Raw genomic sequence first — 24,244 nt, forward strand, 5'->3', positions numbered from 1 at the left:
GAACAGAGAGATTTCTCATAGTGACAGCAAGTAAAGGGCTTTTCTGAGCTCCCAAGGGGTTACTGCTCTGTGTTTTTACTGTGTGACCCCCCCCAGACACTGAGCCAAAGCTCTTTAGCATCCCCCAAACTTCTGTGTGCACCCCAAGTGCTGCTGCAACCCTCCCTCAGCATCAGGGAGTTCCTGAGCCCTTTGCAAACACCACCCCAGATTTGCAGATGCAGGGTCAAAAAAAAAGAAAACAAACAACAAACCTCAAAACCCATGTCAAAGTAATTTATTTCTTTTTTTTTTTTTTTTCTTTTTTGACTTTTCCCCTCCCCAAAATCTGAGATTCCCAAAGTCCTGTACAACAGATCACCAGGTGAGGGTTAGTGAAAGCCAACCATTTGCTGAATTTCCAAGCTACAAGGGAAAGAAATGAGGAAAAAAAGGAGGAAAGGAAGGCTGGTAGGAGAAATCACAAAAAACAGGAAGAGAAGGGCTCAAGGCATGGGAACAAACCCCAGTGAGAACTGTACATGGGGGCATGGCCTGAGTGGCTGCATCCCTCTGGGATGTGCTGGGCCACAGGGACCGAGCCCGGAGTATTAAACACGTAGGAAACCAACCCCAGCCCTCCCCACCCCAAACAGAACCCCCCCAGAAAGTCAAAGATACTCATTTGCAAAGACTGACTTGTACTTCAAAAGGTTTCCTGCGGAATTAAAAGCCCTCAGTGGTTTGAAGTAAAATACCCAGCCAGGCTGCAAAGTGTCCGTGAGCCCCGGGGGCTGCAGCCATGGCTGCTTCTTCCCAGAACATCTTTAAAAAGGAAAATTTCCCTGGAGCTCAGCCCTGAGGCCATCTGAGTCTCTGTGCAGCCAGTCCATCCTCGCCAGCCATCCCCAGGTGATGCTTTTAACCTGAATAATGCCCAGTCCAGGAGAAACAGGGAGTTCTGTCACATGGAGGGGAGGAATGGAGACAGCCACGAGAAACCAGAGCAGGAGGCCCCTCAGAGCTGCAATTCCTCTCCTAAATCTCTGAGTAAGCCCAAGGGCTCCCTTGCAGCACATTTGGTGCAGAGGGACCAGCTCTGAGCCTGCTGCTCCCCCAGGCTGTCCCTGCTGCATCCAGATGGGACAGAGCTGGTGCCACAGCCAGGATGCCCAGCCACGGCAAATGGCTCAATGGAAAATGCAAATTAGAGATTTTGATTAAATTTAAAAGTGTTTTGACACTGTCTTGGATGGGAGGAAAGTGTCTTTTAGAAATTTTTTGTTTAAAAAACCTCTCCCAAACAAATAAATGTGTAAAAATGTGCATGCAAGGGGTGGGCACACAGTGACCCCTGTGCCATGGAGCCCTCAGCCAGAAGTTGAGTGTGGCATCACTTGGAGCAGGGATGTTGATTATCCACAGGGATATTCCTCCATCCCAAGGTGTGCTGTGTGTCATTTCCATCACTGAGTAATGCAGAGGTTTTACATCCCCAGCCCAGCTCCTTCAGGGGGTCCTTGAGGCTACTCTGGGGGGCTCCAGGGACAGGCCCAGCCACCATCCTAACCCTGAGGGGATTGTGCCTGGCACCTGGGATTGTGCCTGGCACCCGGGATTAGTGCCTGGCACCTGGGATTGTGCCTGGCACCCGGGATTAGTGCCTGGCACCTGGGATTAGTGCCTGGCACCCGAGATTAGTGCCTGGCTGGGGCAGTGGGATGGGCTGGGGATGGTGCAGGGCTCACACCCACAGCCATCCCCATGTCTGCAGCAGGGAGCAGCACAGCACAGGCTGGCAGAAGGGTGGGCAGTGATATTTTGGGGTGGCTGAGTGTGTCCTGGGGCTCCCAGGTCCTGCCAGCAGCTGCTGCTGACCTGCAGCACGTTTTCAGCCGTTTTCAGCCACCCATGAGCCCCATCATCCGCTCATCACCCCTGGCCAAACAGTGAGGAGGGGCAGCTCCTCCATAGAAAAGGATGCTCAATATCAAAATCCTCTTTATAAAAGAAAAAAGCAAACTCTGCAGACCTGGGAAACCTCTCATTCCAGCTGCACCCTTGCACTCCTCACTTGAGTTTGCTCTGCTCCCTCTTTATACCGCCAGCCCGAAATACATTCACTTGTTTTTTCACTTCATATTTTTTTTTGTTTTCTTTTGTTTTTCCCCTATTCAAAACTCCTCCACGGACTCCAACCAGTCCTCCCCGCTGCTGTCCAAAGCCCTCGGGGCTGGGTGGGCGGGCGGCACCTCAGACATCGGTGCTGATGCTGCGGCTGCGGGAGAACGCCTCCCGCATGGCCGAGAGCCGGTTGGGGTTGAGCGCCTGCAGGTTGGACACGGGCAGCGCCAGATCCTCCTGGCTCACCGTCTTGTAGCTCACCCTGTCCCCCCCGTTGTGCAGATCCTCGGGGGGCTCCTGCAGGAAGAAGGTGGGGGGCTCCTGCAGGAAGGAGCTGGGGGGCTCCTGTAGGAAAGATGTGGTGGGCTCCTGCAGGAAAGATGTGGTGGGCTCTTGGAGGAAGGAGGTTGGGGTTTCTTGGAGGAAGGAGGTTGGGGGCTCTTGGAGGAAGGATGTAGGGGTCTCCTGGAGGAAGGAGGTGGGGGGTTCTTGGAGGAAGGAGGTTGGGGGCTCGTAGGGAGTGCAGCTGGGGCAGCTGGGCCGGCTCTGGGCTGGTTTTTTGGCGAAGGGGGATGAGGAGTAGAGCGAGGGGCCGTTGGTCAGCACTACGTTGCGGTTGCAGTGCAGCGGAGGGATGTGCGAGTGCACGGCGAAGTCGGGCTCCTCCTCGTCCTCCTCGGATTCATCCTTCTTGCAGCAGTAGTACTGAAACGGGAGGGGCTCAGCTGGCACCTCCAAAGCTGCCACACCATCAGCCCTCCCCGCTGAGGTACCCCCAAGCCTTACCTGGAGCCTACAGTAGCAGAGGACGGCGATGATACAGAGTAAAATGACAGTCGCTAAAATTCCACCTGTGATGACCACGGTCCCGGCTGTCATCCGCCCTCTTCTCCATTAACAGCCTGCAAAATTGGGTATACAGATAAGGGGCTGGGCTGCAGAACCCCAAACTCTCTGCTTACCCCACTTTGAAGTGGATTAAAAAGCAGGAGGGCTCTGAAGGGCACAATCAGGATCCAGTGGGCACCCATGGGAAGTCACCAAGGAATCCCCAGAAATTCCACCTTGTAAGGGTTAAAAATATTTCATACTGAGTGAGAAGCAGCTCAGGGGTCACATCAGGAAGGAAAGCCAAGGGAAATAACACCAGGCACCAAGGGCACTCTCCCAGCTCCTACCTGGTGGTAGAAAGCTCCAGTGATGGGAGAAGGAGCCTTGCCATAAGGATTTCTGATCTGCACTCATTTTCTCTGAGCCTCTAATCCATTTTCCCCATGAAAACAACGTGGTATTTGAATTTGGAATAACCTCAGCTGCTAAGTGAGCCTTTAATGACTGCAGGGAGCAGGGTGCTGCCCTCCCTGAGAGCAGGACCTGTCTGAGGCACCAGGATCCTCCACTTCACCACGGCCAAGCCCCAGTCTTGGGGGGCTCTGGGGACACCCCTGGATGATGTTTGACAGCCCCAGGTGAGCTGTCAGTGGACATCACAGAGATGCTGTGGCTCAGCATCATTTTGGGGTACCACCAGCACTCTTTTCTCCCTGGAATGCTCCTTGGGAGCTGGGACAGCACAGGGAGCAGCAGAAGGTCCCTGTCCCTGGGCTCTCCAGATGTTGTGTACCATGCACAGCACAAGCCCTGCAGGATCAGACACAGATTTTGCCCCAGGAAGGATGCTGGGCAGACAGGGTACCAGCCTGCTCACACCTGCCAGCAGCCACAAGACAGTGGCACTAAAACTGGCACAAATAAAGCTCCAGCAACATTTTAGTTTGGGTTAGGAACAGCAGGAGAGACATAAATCAAGGGAGAAATCCTACCCTGACCACCTACTCTCCAAGTGCTTTAACAAAGCTGGCTCCCAGCTCGTGCTATCAGGTTAAACCAAAAACCAGCCACCCCAGCCCCAAATTACTTCAGCACCCGAGGAAAAGCAACTGTATCTGTCAGGGATTTAAGCTGCTTCCAAAGAAAACAAACCTGGGCCATATTTTCAGGCACTTAATGTCCTGCTAAAGTTGGGTGAGGGCTGAATGGATAAAGCAGCATCACGTTTTTATGGTGCTGCTGAGCAGCTCGGGAGGAGGGAAGGGAATTCACACCCCTCTCACACCCCATGGCCATGGGGCAAGAGCAGGGCCAAATCCTGCCCTCCTTCCTCGGGAAAAATGCTCTGAGGAGGCTCAGGGTGAGCAGCACAGCCACGGGAAGGGTTTGCAAACGATGCATAAGTGATTTAGAAACTGGTTGCTGTTTGAAGAGGGATGGAGGCGCCTGGCTGGGCCAGGTGCCAGCTGGAAATGCCCATCCCTGGGCCCTTTGCTGCTCCCATTTGCAATCCCCCGGAGCCAAGGGCAGGGGGAGCAGGGCTGGGACAGGAACCTGGCTCTGGGGTGGCCACTCAACCCTGCAGGACCTGGAGGATGGGAGCTGCACCCATCGCAGAGCATCAGCATCTCCCTGCTGGCCTGAGATGGGAGGACGCAGGCAGAGCTCTGCCAGGGAGGGCTCTCTGGCTCTTCCACCCATTAATTAAAGCCCCGGGGCACAAGCCAGGGCTGCAGGAGCCGATTTCCCTGGTTCCTGTCCAGCCGAGCCCAGCCAGACGTGGCATCGCAGCCACTGCTCCCTCTGGAGCTGGACCATTTGCATTTCTGCCTTCTCCCCTCCCCAAACATACTTCTCTGATTAAAGCTGCATACCTGGAAGCTTTAAACCCTCCAGCGTGCAAAGGGGGAGGAAAGCAGAGCATGTGGAGGCCCATAAGCTGAACAATTCCTGTCTAGACCTCCTTTTTACATTTGTTCCTAATTTCACGCTCCACAGGCTCCCAGATTCATATATTTAGCAATAAATATCCTGGTAAAAGGAAGTGCTTTGCAGCTCTGCTGTGGTCTTGGAGAAAGTATGCAGGAGCCCAGGCAGGGAGACAGTCCCAGGAGAGCTCTGATCCTTCCCTCAGCTTTAGGAGCCCTCCAGCTCTCAAGGATGCCTGAACCCACCCAAACTCAGCCCCAGATCATCAACCATCCCTGGCAGACAGCAAGAAGGGGCTGCAGGGGGGTGTAACCCCACACAGGCTGTTTGTCCCCAGCCCAGTAGCCCTTTGCTGCAGGAAAAACAAATTCACAGTTCCCAGATTGTGAAGGTGCAGGTCCTGCAGGAGCTGTTTGGTTTTAGACACAGGCCAGTGCCACCTGCTTGCTTTTGCACATCCCTGCCACAGCTGAGGATGTGGATTTTGAGGCTGAGCTGTTCACTAAGGGCTGGATCTGCCTCACCTGCTGATGTGTTTAAAAAAAAGACTGGCCATGGCACTTGGTGTATAGTCTGGTTGAGGTGTTAGGGCATGGGTTGGACTCGATGACTTTAGAGGTCTCTTCCAATCTCATTATTCTGTGATTCTGTGATCTGTGACTCTGTGAGTGATTCTGTGACTCTGTGACTGTGATTCTGTGAGTCTGTGATTCTGATTCTGTGATTGATTCTGTGATTCTGTGATTCTGATTCTGTGACTGTGATTCTGTGAGTCTGTGATTCTGATTCTGTGATTGATTCTGTGATTCTGTGATTCCTGCCTCCCCTTGGGCACTGCCACAAGGAGCTGCCCAACCCAGGGGCTGGGGGAAGCTCCTCCCGAGCAACACTGAATAGGAGAGGGAGGATTTGGGTGAGAAATCATCCTCTTTCCACCTCCCCAGCACCTTGAACACGGCCCCAGGACCACCAGGGGTGCCCAGTGTGGGGAGAGGCTGCTCACAGCTGTGCCTGGCTCTGTGCAGCCTCTGGGGAGGGCTGCGTGGGAGGAAGGCTTCCAAGCAGCTGGGGGGGCTGAGCTCAGCCCAAACCAAGGCTCCAGCAAATACCTGGCTCTGGAAAGCTGAGCTCCAGGTCCAGGGGCTCGTGTGGACTGCCCTGGGGGTGAAGGAGACCTGGGGATGGAAAAGGAAACTGCTCCCGGGTTCCTCTGAGCACCCAGCTAAGCCAACTTGTAGTGATTAAGAATAATCTTGTGGACAATTAAATAAATGAGGCTTTCAGCTGTCCCATCCCGCCCCAACTCCCATCTGCAGGGTGACAAAGTCACTCCGAAGAGTTTTACACCAGCTGGAAGTGCTGCCATGACAAGTGGTTAAAGAAAGGGAATGCTGGTGCTACTGAAGCTGTGCCTGCACAAGGAGATTGTGTTTTACATGCAAAGAGCTGGATCCTAAAGCTTGTCCCTGTGCACTGCCACTGCATCTCCCAGCAGCACTGGGAGCCAGAGGCAGCGCAGCTTTGAAATTTGGGAATTGCCCTCATTCACCTGCCTCCAGGAGCTGGAAATTCAGACAAAATAGCCAGACTGGGCACAAAATGCCAGCTGGCAGCACAGACAGGAGTGCTGGCAGGATTGATCCTGCCCAGTGCCCAGCAGGCAGAAACACCCCCTGCTCCAGAGAGCTGAGCCCCCACCTTGATGAACACACAGAACACACAGGGACAAACACAGAACCCCCCTCCTGCTCCAGAGACACTCAGCTCAATCCCTGGTGTGAGACCCTGCCCCTGGCTCACAGATTGTGCAGGGGAGCTGGGCTCAGCTCTGCCCTGTGCTTCCAAACAGCCAAGAGAGAGAGAAAACAGCCATGGAGAAAGGAAAGGAGAAAAAAAAAAAAAGGCAAACAGCCATCCCAGCCTCACAGGGAGCAGGGCAGGCCAGCACCATGTCCTGGAGTGACACCACCCTGCCTGTCCTGGCTCTGCTGTGCACGAGCACATCCCTGGCTCTGCTCTGGGCTTGGACAAGCTGTTTGTGCACCGAGGGCCTGGGTGTCCTCCAGCACCAGGGAAGGGCCTCTGAGGGGGGACTGAGCCCAGCACAGCCCCCAGGCTGACCCTCATCCAGGCAACTCACTGGCAAAGATCCAGGGCAAGGACCTCAATGGGGTGGTGATGGGGCTGGGGAGATTTAATTTCTGTGTGGAAAATGGGTGTTGAGCAGCTGTGTGAGGGCAGATGAGCCTGAGCCTGTGTGCTGCAGGGAGAGCCCTGTTTGGGAAATGCAGCCAATTCCCAGCTCATCCACCTGCCACCAACCCTGACACTGACACAGCTGGTCAGGCCCTGCCTCAGGAGGAAGGAAAAGAGCTGAGTATGATGCCAGGGGAAAATGTGAGCAATGCTGGCTGTCCCAGATGCCACTGGGCCTTGCTGCTTTCTGTCCCCATGTCAGGTGCAGTCAGCATTCAGGACCTTGAATCAGAACAAGAAATCCCACTGCAATAAACTGTCCAGGGCAGAGCAGACTAGATCCGAGCCCTTGATGCTGTAAATTCAGGATAAGCCTGTTTTACACTCCTCTGTGCTCACCCTGGAGCTCTGTAGGTGCCACAAAGGCAAACACCAGAGAGCATTGGTGTGAAGGAGCTGCCACCAGCCTGGGAGGGGGGAAAGCAGCAAATAAACCACGAGCCAGCACCAGTTTGGTGGCAAATCCAGCCTTCCTCATGCACTTCCCCAGTTCCTGTAATCCTACCCAGTCAATGAATGAGAGCTGGGCTCTGGGAGCAGCCAGGCAAGGTGCCAGCAGGAGCCTTTGCATCAGCAGAGCCAGAGGGCAGGGCAGCTGCCAGAAACACAGGCAGGAACAGAACGTGGCTTTCCAGATGAAAAACACGTCAACCAGAGGGCCTGCACCAGTCCTGTGTGCTCCCTGTCCCCTCCTGGGGACAGCATTCCTGGCCTGGGACACCATTCCTGGTCTGGGACACCATTCCTGGCCTGGGGACAGCATTCCTGGCCTGGGACACCATTCCTGGCCTGGGGACACCATTCCTGGTCTGGGACACCATTCCTGGCGTGGGACAGCATTCCTGGTCTAGGGACAGCATTCCTGGTCTGGGGACAGCATTCCTGGCCTGGGACACCATTCCTGGCGTGGGACAGCATTCCTGGTCTAGGGACAGCATTCCTGGTCTGGGGACAGCATTCCTGGTCTGGGACACCATTCCTGGCGTGGGACACCATTCCTGGCCTGGGGACACCATTCCTGGTCTGGGACACCATTCCTGGCCTGCGGACACCATTCCTGGCCTGGGGACACCATTCCTGTCTGGGGACAGCATTCCTGGTCTGGGGACAGCATTCCTGTCTGGGGACAGCATTCCTGGCCCGGGGGCACCATTCCTGGCCTGGGGCTGATGTTCCTGCAGGCATTCACACAGCCAGGCTGGGTCGCTGCAGACCCCTGCCTTTGACAAGGCCACCTGGGCACTCCCCAACACAAGGAGACACGTGTCACCATTCCCTGCTTGCCCAGCAGGGCTCTCCCCATGGGAAGTCCCATCTCCAAGGGGTTTGTGAATATTTTATGAGCAGAGAGCACTTGGCTCTGTGTTGTGCCCTGTTGGGAGAGTGCTGCTCACAAATTCCCAGGCTCATCCACCACAGATGGGTCCTCCTGGGTGCTGGGGATGGCTCAGAGATGCCAGCAGTCCCAAATTCCCACCTGCATCCTCCAGGGCTGTGCTCATCCCATCTCTGCGCAGACATCACCCTTGGCAGAGCAGCTCCTGCACTCAGGAGAGCTTTCCCCACCCTGGAAGGTCCCACTATTGATGATCCCTGGAATTAGAGGAATTCTGTGAGCCTGTGGCACATCAGAGAGGGCTCCACCAGCTGGGAGATGCCTGTAACACTGTCCTGGGCTGTTAACAGCAAACACAACAGAGAACAGAACATTCCACATCCACCTGGCCCCTTCTGGTGTCCTTAAAGACTTAAAGCCAACTACAGAGGTCACTGTCACTGTCACAGGGGTAAGCCACAGCCCTGACCCCTGTGAGAGTCCCCCAGCCCTCCTGCAGCTGGGATGTTTCAGCTCCCATTGATGTCCAGAGCAGAAACCACACAGTGAAAAGGGAAATTCTCCCCTGATCAATTATTTATCAGCCAGGACCTTGCTGGAATAGTGCTCAGCTCTGCAGAACAGGATCCCAGCCACCCCCAGGCTCGGGCAGGGCTCAGGGGACACCTGGGGATGGCTGAGGGCAGGACAAACCCTGCTCAGGAAGGGTTTTACTGCCCTGACAGTGGAAACCAAGGCTGGAGGGACAGCAGGATCACACAGGTGAGCTCTGGGTGATTTAGGGATGTATCCCCCATGTCTGCATCAACCAGAACACACAATAAACTCCTCCAGAGGGCTGGAAGGACAAAGGGCAGTTCCCCTCCTCTCTGCCCATTCTCAGCTCAGCCCTTTGCAGCCAGAAAATCTCCCCCAGTGCTCGCAGAGCAGGGCTGAGGTGGGGAATGGGTCACACTGAGCTGCTCCTTCTGCCTGCTCCTGTTATAATTCAATATAACCACTTATAAAAACAGTATTTCAGATAATTAACCCACTGGATTTTATAATGAAAAGTGTTTTGTTCAACATCACGTGTCAGTCCAACAACTCCTTGCTGTATAAGCTTTTTCCAAATACCAAGGACACTCTGTATATGCATCTCTGCAGGTGTCCCTGTCACAGAACTGAATTTTGGGTCAAAGGGACCTTTAAAGGGTGGCACACAACCTGTGTGACAGCAGGTCACTGACAACAAAACCCAGCAGAGGAGGCTCAGGCTGATCCAGAGATCCATCCTACAGCAAGAGCCACTCCAACTGTGGGGTTTCCTGAAGTTCAAAAAGCAGAAGTTCGCGGCAGAGTCAGGGATGCTCTCACACAGGAATCCTCTCTATTTTTACAGCACAGATGAGCTCTCAGGCTGAGTTTCCAGCACTCTTCAGAAGGTTTCCTTGGATGCAGGGGTTGCCCATCCCGGCAGTGTGGATGTGCTCGGCACTAATGAGGCGCTAATGGCTCTGAGCACAAGCAAATCAGCCTCACAGAAACAATATTTGCACAGCTCATCAAAGTGCCGTGAAGGCTTACTAAGCACAAAGACAGGCAGGAATCTCAATGACTGCAGATGCTCCATGGAGAGGCGGTGCTGGGGGAATCGCTGAATCGCTGGATGCTGCCCTTGGCAATGTCCCCTCCTGAAGGTGCTGCTGTCCTCACTCCAAAGGGACTGGGGAAGGTGCTGGGGACATTTCTGCACTGATGAAGTGCCCACCCTGCTCTGCCCCTCTGTGAAAATGAATGGCCACATCCTGAAAGCATCCACAGGGGCGTTGGTGACATCGAGAGTGTTGGGAAAATTAATCCACAAAGTTATGTCCAAAAAGGAGACGGAGGAGTCATTTTACTTTGTTCAAATAAAGGCAGAGGCCATGGGGCATTCCCCTGGGATCTCAAACTGGGGGAGAGATCCCCAGAGGAAACCCCATCTACAGGCTCTCTGACACCAGTGGCTCACTCCAGCATTCCTGCTGCCCCATCTCCCAGGAAATGCCTCGAGAATGAGGTTTCATAGCTCAGACAGGGCTGCTGGGCCATGGGGATGGCAAACACTCACACAGAGTGCCCAGGTGAGCTCTGAGCTGCTGACAGCTCTGGCTGGGAGCTGGAGCTGCCTCCTGCTCTGGGGGCATCAGCCCTGGGATGGGATGGGATGGGATGGGATGGGATGGGATGGGATGGGATGGGATGGGATGGGATGGGATGGGAGCAGCACTGCCATCCAAAATGACCCTAGGAACAAGGATTTACAAGCCAGGGACACTGCACGGAGGGACAGCAAGGTCCTGGTACCCTCTGATGGCCACACAGAGCAGCAGAAGCAGAAACTCTCCCTGTGGCTGCTTTAGCCCCTGGGATTTGTGACTCTGCACATGCGACATTCTCTGCATGGAGAACCATCCCTATGGGAAATCACAGGCTGAGACATCCAGCTGTGCTAATGGAAGCCCTGAATGCTTCAGAGCTCGTGTTTGCACTTTTTAGCATCTGCTTCAGGCAGGCCCAAAGTCACACAGAGCCCTGCTTGGTTACACTGCCCCAGCTGCAGCTTCAGCCTCCCTGCACAGCTGGGACACAGCTCTGGCTCTTTCCATCACCTCTGGTTTATTCCATCACCTCTGGCTCATCCCAGCACCTCTGGCCATCCCAGCACCTCTGGCTCTCTGGCTCTGGCAGTGCCATGCCTGGCAGGGAAAGTGCTGCTACTCCAACACCCAATTTTTCAGACAGGGAAGTTATCTGATAAATCACAGCTCTGCCTTTGAAGCCAAATTGCCTGAAATCCATCAAATTCCAGCCCATTTGCAGATGACCTGGCTTCCACCTGGCCAGGCACAGGGGAGCAGTGAGCTGGGAGCAGATCCATGCTGCAGCAGCCCCCAGCAGTGTTTGGGGAGGGTGAGCCCCTCTCCTGACCTGCTGACCCCACAGATGTGCCAGGAGCTGAAGGAGCCATGGATCCCCAGCTGTGCTGAGCCATGGATCAGTGAGGGGGAGGGCACCATGGGCACTGCCAGTCAGCACTAAATCCAGCAGCTCTGCGCTTCCAGGGGCTGGGAGCACATCTCCCTGGGATGGGAAGATCCTCAGCAGATTAAAGTCTTTGTGAGCTGCCCATCCTGCTTGCCTCTGCTCAGGAGTCACAGATCCAGGCTGGCAACCAGGGAGATATTTTAAAATAAAATGCAGCAACCTGGGAGCTTCAGGGGCACCCTCTGTCCTATTTTATGAGCAGAGGGCACTTGGCTCTCTGTTGTGGGAGGGCTACTCACAAATTCACAGGCTTATGGGAGTGAGTCCTCCTGGGTGCTGGAGGTGGCTCAGAGATCCCGAATTCCCACCTGCATCCCCCAGGGATGTGCTCATCCCATCTCTGCTCAGAAAGCACCCCTGTGTACCTGCCCACCCCTGCCAGCTGTGGGTGGCTCTGTGGCAGCTGGTGACATCTCCACAGGCACCCCTGAGCTGTGCTGGGCTCTGCCTTTCCATGGAACCCCCTTTTTCCTGCTCAGTCCCCCTCCTCTGCCCTGGGGACACCGAGCTGGCTCTGTGCTCGCAGCTCCTGGTGTGACACCAGGGGACTCCCTGGCTGCTGCAGCCAGCCCTGCCTGGGATCTCCAAAGAGACACACACAAAAAAAAACACCAGGAGAAAGGGTTGGGAGTTTCCATAGCTACAGCTTTCCATGGCTCTGGTGGAGGCTCTGGCTCAAGCCCTGTAATGAGGCACAAGCAGAGTGGTTTTTTCCCACTCCAGCCCAGCAAGGCAGCGTGGTGCATGAATAAATGAGAGGAGAAGAGAGGGGGAGCTCAGGGATCTTGGAAATAACAAATAAATGGTAAGGATTGGAGTTTGGCACATGTTCCCATGGGGCAGGGCATGGGGTGCACCTGGGGAGGGAGGGAAGGAGCCCCTCAATTATCACAGGGTGAGTGAGAGGAACCTTGTGAGGAGTGGGCAAAACCTGCTGCATTTCAATCCCTGTCTGCCTGCTGCCCCCAGGGAGCTGCTGCAAGCAGGGCAGTGCAGAGGTTTGGGGTCTCTGTCAGAGCAGAGACTCTGCCCACAGCACCTGGGACAGGGGGCTTGCCTGGCCTCCCCTCCATGTCCTTTCATCAATATAACATCACCTCCTCAGGGCTGGTGCCAGCACTGTCACACATGCGTCATGAAGTGATCACAGAATCACAGAATTCCAGACTGGATTGGGTTGGAGGGACCTGAAATTTCATCTCATTCCACCCCCTCCCATGGGGGGAACACCTTTCCCTATCCCAGGTTGCTCCAAGCCCTGTCCAGCCTCCCCTTGGACACTTCCAGGGATCATGGGCAAGAGGGAGATGGGCTTCCTCAATGTTTGCACCCTGGAGATTTTCTACAGGCAGTAAAATCTCCTTATGTTATCCTCTTTAATAAGGATTTATCATTGCTGCATCAGGGAATTAATACAGACCGTCTGAGAGGGTAATTTTCAGATTCTTGGCAACTTACCATGAACCAGTTCCAGAAAATTTTCCCTTTTTTCCTCACCTTAATTTTGTTACAGCTTTTCCTGGGAGATGAGAGAGGGAAAGATTTAACTCAGATGGAAAAAAAACCTACCAAAATGACAACCCCACAACAACAAAACCATAAGTGAAAGAGTGGAAAACATAAAGGAACTCTCACAGCTCAGCTGAAAACCCTCATTAGAGGAATAAAGAAACAGAGAAAAACCTTCACAAAAATTGCTCTGCTCAAGCCCACGTGGGCTGGGAACTGCCAGGATCAAATGTTGGAGATATTGACAGTTCCCAGGGACAGCATCTTTCCAAAAGCAGAACACGTGTGAGGGATCTTCTTGCCTCTTGTCAGCACAGGGATGACACCAGCCCTGCCTTTGAAATGACTCTTGGTGCTGGAGAGGCCCTGAGGGTGATGCAGAAGCTCCTGATCCTCATCTGCCCCCTTGCTGTGCCCAGCCAGAGAAATGCTGCCACAGGCACCCAAATGTGGGAAACTGAGGCAGCTGAGGGAGAAGGATGGATGGGACCAGAAGGTTCTGATCAGAATTTGTCCTTCTGAAAGGAGTGACTCTTTCCAGAATTGCTGCATCCACCTGGATTTTGAAAGGATTTTTTTCCACCTGAATTTTGAAAGGATTCTTTTCCACCTGGATTTTGGAAGCTCCTCACCAGACCACCAGGAGCTCCAAGAGCTCTGTGGGAGCTGCTGTGACACCAATGGCTCACTCCAGCATTCCTGCTATCCCATCTCCCAGGAAATGCCCCAAGAATGGAGTTTCATGGCTCAGACAGGGCTGCTGGGCCATGGGGATGGCAAACACTCACACAGAGTGCCCAGGTGAGCTCTCAGCTGCTGACAGCCCTGCCTCCTGCTCCTGGGGATGCTGGCACATCCTGCAGCTCCTCCCTGCCCTGCTTGGCTCACTGCAGCACCTCAAAGGAGCAGAAAATGCCAGGGGTCTTCTCTGAGCAAGCCAAGCCTCAGAGCAGGGCTCTGAATCCCACCCTGAGGCACCCACAGAGCCCTGGGAGGGCTCAGAGCCCTGAATCCCCCAGGGATGAGCCCACAGAAATGATTTCATCCGTCCTGGAAAGCAGGGGAGGCTCAGACAGCACCCCCAAATCCCAGCTGGATTCCAGCTTTCCTCCCTTGCTCTCTTTGCCTGAGCACAGTTGTTGGGACTCCTTGGGAAGTGAGTTACAAGGTGCTGTTAGCAGCCCAGTCAAACAAAACCTTCTTCATTTCAGGTCCCAGAAAAGCTGTATTAATTTTTGGGATCCTTCTCTTTTTGAGCAAAACGCCATCAGCAGCATGTGCCAGTTTTATACATCCCTGGGGCTGAGCAGCTCTAATCCTCTGCAGTCAACAGTTCTGCCACAGCCCAGCAATCTTCACACTTTATATTTACTACCCATCAAGTCAGACAGTGTTTTACAGCATAACCCATTGCCTGCCAATCTGAACATTCAACAGTATGTTGTATTTATAATGGTACCTAGAAACCAGGTAAGATCATGCTAGTTTTCTCAGAAACTCATGCCACTGTTTTGTGTTTTCTGTAACCTGCATTGTTTTCTTCGAAAATACAACATAAACAAAAATGTGGTGCCAGAAACACAAGGGAAAATAGGTGCAACTAAGAAAACTCCACTTTCTGTGGGCTGAATCTGCTCCCACGAGCTTCTGTGAGAATCAGGAATAACTCTCAAGCAAACAGCAAAGCTGAAGTGTTGCAAATCAGAAAAAAATCATCTGGAACTGTCTAATATTCATTGTGCTTGTCTTTATCTCAGGGAGCTGGGCCTGCCTATGGGATTTCACATCCAGTGCTGGTTGCAGGGGATCACAGAACCCCAGAATCTCAGACTGGTCTGGGTTGGGAGGGACCTTAAAGCTGATCCCATTCCACCACCTGCCATGGGCTGAGACATCTTCCACCATCTCAGGTTGCTCCAAGCCCTGTCCTGCCTGGCCTTGGGCCCTTCCACAGCTGCTCTGGGCACCTTGGTGCCCACCAGGTCTGCCCTGCAAAGAGGAGAGACCTGAAACCTCAGTGATGCCAGTTCTGGAGATCTGAGCTGCCCTGGGAATCACAGACTGGTTTGGGTTTGGGACCTTTAAAGGTCACCAAGTCCAGCCCCCAGCCAGGAGCACATTCCCAGCTCTGGGTGGACCCTAAGTCTGGCACAGTCACTCAGAAAATGGCTTTTGGTTGGATGGGAGACATCACCTGGAGGGCTTTGAGAAACACCTTTCAAGCATTTTTATGCATTTGGATGTGGAAGTGGGGCTGGCTCTGCTCTGCTGGCACAGGCAGTGGCAGCCTGGTGCCTGTCACTGTTTGCACAAGGAGAAAGCCACACAAGAAGCCCATGGGACAGCCATAAGTTGGAATTATTACCCCAGTTGCTCCTTTGTGTAACATAACAATAAACCCACTAAATTTTCCTAACAACAAACGCAAATCAGCGCTCATTATCCTTCCCCTCCCAGCTCCACTCCCACTCTCTCAGCAGAGCTATTTTCCCCCAGATCCCACTGCTAATCTTCCCAGGGCTTAGCTCTCCAGCAGGCAACACCAATCAGGCCAAGACACCTCCTTCCCCTCCACAGGAGAGCCTGTATCCCTACAAATCCCTGTTTGCACCTGGGAGAAGATGGGCACAGATCCCCAGCAGCATCTCCTCAGCCACCCTCCCGTAGCTGGGACACCTCCAAACCGAGCTGTAATTCCTTTTGCCACAAAATGCCTCCTGTTTAGAGGAAAACTCAGTTTTCCTCTGTCAATCCATGTTGTGTTAAGTGGAGAGTGGCAGGAGGAGCATCTCTGCCCGCAGGGGTGATGCAGGAACTGTCTGGCAGGGAGGGAAGGCAGGCAGCAGGTAAAGGAGAGAGTTAATGGCTTGCCAAAGCTCAGGCAGGAAAATCCATGCTGGATCTAAACCCAAATTCAGAGAGAGCAGGGAATCCAGATGCAAACTCCAGATGCAGGCAGGGAGAGCAGGGAATCCGGATGCAAAGCCCAAATTAGAGAGGGAGAGCAGGGTTTCCAGATGGAAACCCCAAATGCAGGCAGGGAGAGCAGATGGAAACCCCAAATGCAGGTAAAGGAGAGAGTTAATGGTTTGCCAAAGCTCGGATCTAAAGGATGGATCTAAACCCAAATTCAGGCAGGGAGAGCAGGGAATGCAGATGGAAACCCCAGATGCAGGCAGGGAGAGCAGGGAATCCATATGTAAACCTCAAATGCAGATAAAGGAGAGAGTGAATGGTTTGCCAGACCTCAGGCAGGAAGATCCAGGATGGATCTAAACCCAGATTCAGGGAGGGAGTGCAGAGAATCCAGATGCAAGCCCTAAATTCAGATTGGGAGAGCAGGGAATGCAGATGCAAACCCCAGATGCAGACGCCAGATGCAGGCAGGGAGCTCAGGGAATGCAGATGCAAACCCCAAAAGCAGGTAAAGGAGAGAGTTAATGGTTTGCCAAAGCTCAGGCAGGAAGATCCAGGGTGGATCTAAACCCAAATTCGAGTAGGGAATTCAGATGCAAACTCCAAATGCAGGCAGGGAGAGCAAGGAATGCAGATGGAAACCCCAAACACAGGTAAAGGAGAGCAGGGAATCCATATGTAAACCTCAAATGCAGGTAAAGGGAGAGTTAATGGTTTGCCAAAGCTCAGGCAGGAAGATCCAGGATGGATCTAAACCTAAATGCAGGCAGGAAGAGCAGGGAATCCAGATGGAAACCTCAAATTCAAGTAGGGAGAGCAGGGAATGCAGATGCAAAGCTCAAATGCAGGTAAAGGAGAGAGTAATGGCTTGCCAAAGCTCAGGCAGGAAGATCCAGGATGCCTCTAAACCCAAATTCAGGGAGAGCAGGGAATCCAGATGCAAACCCCAGATGCAGGCAGGGGGAGCAGGGAATGCAGATGCAAACCCGAAATGCAGGTAAAGGAGAGAGTTAATGGCTTGCCAAAGCTCAGGTAGGGAGATCCAGGATGGATCTAAAAATTCAGGGAGAGCAGAGAATCCAGATGCAAACACCAAATTCAGGCAGGGAGAGCAGGGAATGCAGATGCAAACCCCAAAATGCAGTCAGGGAATGCCGATGCAAACCCCAGGAACAGGCAGGGAGAGCAGGGGATGCAGCTGGAAATGGCACGGCAGAGCCGGAGCAGCATCCTCTGCCTGCACCAGAGGCAGACACGGGTTCCAAAGAGGAGCTCTGTGCCGGGACCGCGCTGTCCCTGCCGGCCGCCTGGGAAATACCACAGCATCTCCCCGGCAGAAACACCCCAAACACCCCAGAGAGAAGCGAAGGTGGAATATTTGGAAGAGAAACGAGCAGAGCTCTCTGTAGGTAAGTGATTTTTCTCGCAGGAACCGTGCCTGGCAGCGATGCTTCAGCTGAACTGCGATTTTTGCAGCCGCTCCGAGGACTCGTCTGACGCTTCCCTGTGAAATCCCCCCCCGCTCCCGGCACGCTCCCGCAGCATCGCAGCAAATTCCAGCCCCAACAGAGCCTCTGTGGCATCTTTTACATCAAAGTCCACCTCTCTCTGCTGGGATCAGCGCCAGCCGGTGAATCTTTGAACCTCCAGGCATTTTGATCAGATGAAGTGAACCCAGCTGGGGAGAGGTTGGGAGAGGAGGAATCCATCACAGGGATGAGGAGATCCCCAGGGGATTTCAAAGCAGTCCCACCAGCCAGCAATCTGGGGGTTTCTCTCTTTTCTGGCGCTTCTAGTGATGGATTTCCCCCTTTAATCGCAAATATTCTGTGAGTAAAGCGGGGAGCAGGCTTTGCCTGGTGCCAGCTCTGTGGGGACAAGGTAGTGCTGCTACCAGAAGTCCATCGTGGTCCAGGGGCCAGCTCTGCACTGGAAAAAATGCAAAAAATACAACCCCACAGGACTTTTCCTGCTGGTTTGCTGAGATGGGAAGGAAGGGGAGGAAATCCCTGCTGTGTGGCCTGCTCAGCACTTGCAACTCCCCCAATGTAATGAGCTTATGAGCTTGTGCAGCCCAGATGAACTCGTACCTAGAGCAAAGCCTCGGAGCCAGACCTAAAGCTGGTGGTTCCCAGGGCTCTGTCCCCTGCTGAGCAAGATCATCTCCTTTATCCCCTCCCCAGGAGAGGCCAGCCAGCTCAGCCTTGACAGAGCCTAAGATGGACTTCAGCAGCAATTCAAAGGGAAAAAAATTGTGTTTTTTCACCAAAGCCAGTTTTCCATGGTTGCCTCACCACCTAAGGATTTTGTGATTGTTATCTTGGAAAGGGAGGAAGAAGAGGATGGGGCTGTGGAGCAGGAGGGCAGGGCTGGAGCAGCAGGGGGTGGACAGGGGGGAAAAGGGAGGGATGGGATGGGATGGGATGGGATGGGATGGGATGGGATGGGATGGGATGGGATGGGATGGGATGGGATGGGTGTGTGGGGTCTGAGCAGCTCCCAAGGGCTCCCCCAGCACTGAGACCCCACAGCACTGACACAGCCTCACAGCAGCACCAGGTGAGGCACAGGAGGGCTGGAGCCAGTGGTTCAGCATGGTCCTGCTGCAGGCAGAGCCCTCTGCCCAGCCCCAGGGCTCCACTGATGGAACTCACTCACCCCATTGCCCCTCATAACAAAACACTGAAGATGTTGGGGAGAAATAGAAATATATGTGAGCCCACGACATGATTTCCTCTGTGAGGGGCAGGAAATCATCAGTGAGCAGAATTCTGCCTGCCCTGGGGTTGTGGAGAGCAGGCAGCAGTGGTTCCTGAGCCACAGCTCATCCCTCCCTCCCCTGAGCAGCATCCCTGTCACCTGGGCCAGGGAAGGGACGACAGCTGGGCCCTGGCTCCTGCCAGGAATTCACTTTTCCCTTTTTTAATAGGGATTAATTCAGCGCACTGGGAAGGGCTGAATAGAGGGGTGGGCTCCAGGTGGCTCCTGCTGTGCCCCCCAGCCCCCTCTCCCTGCAGAGCCTCCTACCCTCGGCTCAGGTGCTCAGAGCAGCTGCTTTATCCATGGCTAATGACATTTATTTCCTCCTCAGTGACTCGGGGAGGGCTCTTTCTCTCGCCCTCCCTGCTGATGTGAATCCTGCTGCCCTATTATGCTGATCTGAGACCTTTTTTTTGCTGTTGAAGTGCTGGTGAGCTCCCCTGCATCCCCCATCTGTGCCCCCCAGCCTGCTCTTCCTTCATTTCCCAGCTTTGAAGCAAAGAGAAACCCCCTCACATTTTCAGCCTGGATCAGGTCCCTCACCTGGCTGGGACAGGCTGAGCCTCACTTTTGGTTTTTTGGGAAGTTCCCTCTAAAGCATCCCTCAGAAAAGGCAATTACCACAGTGCCATTAGAGCTCTCCCCACTGCACAGGCAGATAAGTCGCTGGGAGCTTTTTGAAATAACCTTTAAACAATAGATCCTGTCTTGTTTACTGAATGTTCCTGAACTCAACAGTAATGCATCCAGATGTCACCCCTGCCTACCGTAGGCCTAACTATTTCTGGAAACACACCAAAGGCAAATTGCTTGGATAATGTCAGATATGGTTGCAAAAAGAATATGACAAGTTTCCATCTCCTTGATAAAAGCTGTGGAGCAGAGAGTTATTTCCCAGGGCAGCAGAGCTGTGTGTACCTTGCACTCAGTCCCGTGGAGGAGCTGCATCCCCTCCTCCTCCAGCTCATGGGCAGGTGGACCATGGCACGTGTTTTCCAGCTTCCAGCTCAGGAAAATATCAGTGTTGGTGTCCAGAGAAGCTCAGCACACTCACGACAACCACGTCTGGGGCTGCAGGTGGCTTTTGTCCTGCTGGAGGAGATGGGGTGAAGCACTGGATGGTGAGCGGGGGCTGAGCTGTCCTGGTGGTGCCTCAGCTCCTCTTGTGCCATTGTTGGGAGCGGAGTTAAATGAGTTAAATGCCAGCTCTGAGCTGTTCAATGAGCAGGAGGAAACTCTGTGTGAAGTGAGAGGGCGACAGAACTCGGCAGCCCCTGGCTCGTGTCCTGTCTCCACTCCTCGTCCTGCCAAGGGAGGTGCTGCACCCAACATTGTCCCTGCTGAGATTTCTCCAGAGAGAAATCTGCACTCTTGGACAAGAGGATGAGGTAAAATCATCACTGTGGTGGTTCTGGCCTAAATCCAGTCCTGCCCCCCTCAGTGATGCCTCTGAGAATCCCATCTCCATGGAGCCTGCTCCTCCTGCTGCTGTCCTGAACTGCTGTTAATGGGTCGGGGCTGTAATTAACCTTTCCAGGGACAAAGAGGTCCAGGGATCTTTCCAAATATCATTCTGACCTTTAATTTTGTTCCCCGACCTTTCCAGCTGCCCTCTGCCCAGGGCTGCTCTGGCAGGTTCCTGAGGTCCCAGCCCTGTCTGGGTTGGTGCTGGCTGTGAGTGAATGTGGCTGAAAGGTTGGGGAGGGTCAGAGTCCATCACCCACCTATTTGTCACCCTCTGCCCATCTGCACTGCTGGGATAAAGGCTGTTTGCTCAGGCCAAGGGGGAACCAATCCTACCAGAAGAGATCACAAGGAGAGAAGGAGATGACACACAATGACCTGGGAGAAAACGCATTCAGACAGGGAATGAGTGCAAGCTCAACCCCAACAGCTGCCACCTCTGCTCCATCCTTCCCTGCACCTCTTCAATGTCACAAGCTGCATCCCCAGCCGTGGTGCAGGAGCTCTGCCAGCATGCAGCACCTCTTTCCTGGCCATGTCCTTCTCCATATCCATGACAACACCACAGCCAGGTACGGGAGCAGCCCGAGTGACAAGGGACCGGCCATCCCTGCTGCTTCCACCAGCTCTGCGCTGCCAGAGGGAAAAGTCTGAGTCAGGCAAATCCCTTGGAGCTTGGCCAGCTGCAAAACCCCTCCTTGCCCCACTGAGGACACATCCTGCCATCCCAGAGGTCAGTGGCACAGATTGTGCCAGGCTGTGAGCATGCAGCAAAGCTCTCTGGGTTGCACATAAATGCCTGAGGGAACTGAGCACCTTCATCTCTCTGAATCTGGCACCCAGCAAAACTTTTAAAGATGCTAAAGGAGTGCTGAGGAATGGCTGTAGGGTCAGAGTGGGAAATATTTAGAAAGGTTTGGGTCAATAAACCATGGGCAGTGAGTCTGTCCCTTTCCCACTGCTGAGCTCAGAGAGAAAAGGGTTCAGGCTTGACTCTGGTGTCACCTCCACGAGGGTTTAGGGACTGCCAGAGATTCAGTGGAAAAGGGTGAGGAGATGTGACAGCCAGACCCTCTGCCAGGCTCTGCTGGAGCACAGCGAGGACACAACCAGGAGCCACAGCAGTGCTGATGTTCTGCCACTCCTTGTGCCCAGGTAGGCTCAGGTATTTCAGTGTTTGTAACCTGAAATACCCACTGACAATAAACCAGAAAGGAACAAATGCTGTTTCCTTCTTTCCTTCCCCTCAAATCCCCACATCCTCTCTGAATGAGAACCAGTGTACTGCGGGGTGATAAATCAACATCAGCAGCTTTGCAGGGGATTTTGTTGAAGTTCTTTATCTCTCCTGAGCACCAGCACCATTCCTTAAGAGGTCCTGTCATCACTCTGCACAGAAATCCTGACATGCAGAGGGAAGGAGGTTACACTTCTAATTACAGCTGCACAATCTTTAAGGTGTTTAAAATCTCTTTTCACCCACTGACAGCCCTTAAAGCACCTTTCTGCTCATTTCAGGCAAGAAGAAAATCAACCACAGAGACTGCAAACAACCTCCAGGTTTTCACCAGCCATTGCAGTGGGGCAGGAGCCTCAGCACAGGTGTGGGATAGTTGAGGCACTCACTTCATGCACATTTCATGTCAACTGCTTTCCCTCACAGCGCTGTAATTTAGATGCTTCCTCAGCAAAGACAAGATGTGATGACTAAAAATCCCATCCTGCTGGGTACTTTTGCTCAAATGAAATCACCCAGGAGCACCATCTGCACTCTAAAAATTGGGATAACCTGCCAGGTTCCCAAAAATTACAGCCATACACCACCACAGACTCAAGTGCAGAGTTTTCCCTTCTAGGTTTTATGCTGATTCTGCTGCTCGTTTCAGGCTGGAAGACAATCTGTTGAACCTCAAAGTGCTGTCTTCTCTTACCTTGAATTTATTCTGCCAGGGAACTGTCTACCTTAATGAGTATGAGCACACCCCCACTACCTCCCAAGTTTGGTGATCTGTTATGTCAAATATAAATAATCCTGTCTGAAAGCGGTCGATATGGGGAAATGAAAAGCCATCTTCCCTTGGGGGATCTCTCTCTCCCTCCCACAACCCCCCTGAGCCCTCAGGCTACCTTTAATGTGCTGAGCAGCATCCATGTGGCTCTGAGAGCACAGACCTTGATGGCTGCTGGATGCAGAGTGACAAAAAACAGCCCACAGGTGACAGTGCCATCACCTTCCTCTCATTCTGCCCCAATCCCTCTCCATCACTGAGCGTGAGCTGATGGGATGATTTCCTACCCAACCCAGCTCTGGGGTGTCCTACAAACTCCTTGGGGTGGAGAGGGGGATTCTGGTGTCCTTTGGGGCCAGCACATGAGATGGAAACAAAGTGAATCACATGGCTCCAGGTGGGATGTCCAGCCAATGAAGAGAGGCCGGTTCCAGTCCCACCCTGAGCGCGCAAAGGGGACCGAGGTGTCCCTGGGGCAGAGAAGGACACGACCTGAACACCCAGGAGAGCCATGGCATGGGGGCAGCTTTCTCACTCATCCCTGAAAGGTGCTTTAATGACATCCCTCAGGCTTTGGAGCTGTAGGATGAGGGAAAGCCGAGCCTGAAGCACCCCAGGGTTTTCCAGGCAGATCTGAGCTGGCGGGACCTGCCCCATTCCCAGGCTGTGGGGCAGCGGATGCCGTGCGGTTCTCCGTGTCCCTCCTCACCATCTCCCCTTCCAGATCCCTTCCCAGCCCTCTCCCAGCAGCGGGGCTATCCTGTTCCTGCTGCCCTCCCTGCCGGCATTCCCGGGCTGCGGGGCTATCCTGTGTCCGCTGCCCTCCCCGCAGGCATGCCCGGGATGCGGGGCTCGCTGCCGGTTCCCCGGAGCAGCCATCCATCCATCCATCCATCCATCCCAGGCAGATTCGGTTCCCCGGAGCAGCCATCCATCCATCCCAGGCAGTTTCGGATGCACCGAGCGGGCGGCGGGGGCGGGAGCGAAGCAAACAGGGAAAAAACACCGCGAGAGACCCCAGCGCTGGGAGATGCGGGGAGAAGGGGCCCGGCAGAGCCCGGCAGAGCCGGGGGGGTCCCGCGGAGCCCCCGCGCCGGTGCCTTCTCCCGCTCCGCTTACCTTCACACGGGGGAATGAATGGGGCCGGCTCGCTCAGGTGAGGACCGCGTCTCCCGAAGTCTCCGGCTCGGAGAGCATCAATACCAAAATAAACGTTTCTAAAAAAAAAAAAAAAATCTTAAAAATGAAATAACGATAAAAAAATAATATATTAAAAATAAGCGGCAGGAAGGAGGCTGTGGAGGAGGCGGGCGGCAGCGGAGCAGGCAGCCGGCAGCAGCCACCCCTGTCGGCACATGGCCGGGCCGGCGGCTCTGCGGGGGCCGCTCCCGCCTCCCCGCCCCGCTCCCAGCGCCGCGGGGCCGCCAATGACGGCCCGGGAGCGGGGCCGAACCGAGCGGCGCCCGCCGAGCCCCGCAGCGGCCCCGCACGGGCAGCGCCGCGCCCGCCGCCCCCCGCCCCAGCCCGGGCTGCGGGGATGCTCCCCATTCCCATCCCTGGGTGAGGGGATGCTCCCCATTCCCATCCCAGGGTGCGGGGATGATCCCCTTTCTCATCCCAGGGTGCGGGGATGATCCCCATTCCCATCCCGGGATGAGGGGATGCTCCCCATTCCCATCCCAGGATGCAGGGATGCTCCCCATTCCCATCCCAGGATGCAGGGATGCTCCCCATTCCCATCCCAGGGTGCGGGGATGATCCCCTTTCTCATCCCAGGGTGCGGGGATGATCCCCATTCCCATCCCGGGATGAGGGGATGCTCCCCATTCCCATCCCAGGATGCAGGGATGCTCCCCATTCCCATCCCGGGATGCAGGGATGCTCCCCATTCCCATCCCAGGGTGCGGGGATGCTCCCCATTCCCATCCCAGGATGCAGGGATGCTCCCCATTCCCATCCCATGGTGCGGGGATGATCCCCATCCCCATCCCAGGGTGCGGGGATGATCCCCCCTCTCATGCCAGGATGCGGGGCCGTTCTCCCCTCCCATCCCGCCATGCGG

At 54.3% G+C, this 24,244-nt stretch overlaps 1 protein-coding gene across 1 annotated transcript; it reads right to left on the reverse strand.

Moving 5' to 3' along the window:
• Positions 1 to 272: 272 nt before the first annotated feature.
• Positions 273 to 23,435, reverse strand: FAM163B (family with sequence similarity 163 member B). The gene is made up of 3 exons (XM_059486434.1): positions 23,302 to 23,435; positions 2,890 to 3,005; positions 273 to 2,808 (listed from the first exon to the last, which is right to left on the reverse strand). The coding sequence occupies exons 2-3, from the start codon at positions 2,980 to 2,982 to the stop codon at positions 2,233 to 2,235; spliced, it is 669 nt and encodes a 222-aa protein (XP_059342417.1). The 5' UTR covers positions 2,983 to 3,005; positions 23,302 to 23,435; the 3' UTR covers positions 273 to 2,232.
• Positions 23,436 to 24,244: the final 809 nt, after the last annotated feature.

Source organism: Ammospiza nelsoni, chromosome 20, assembly GCF_027579445.1.
Source record: "Ammospiza nelsoni isolate bAmmNel1 chromosome 20, bAmmNel1.pri, whole genome shotgun sequence".
In the NCBI taxonomy this organism is placed as follows: domain Eukaryota; kingdom Metazoa; phylum Chordata; class Aves; order Passeriformes; family Passerellidae; genus Ammospiza; species Ammospiza nelsoni.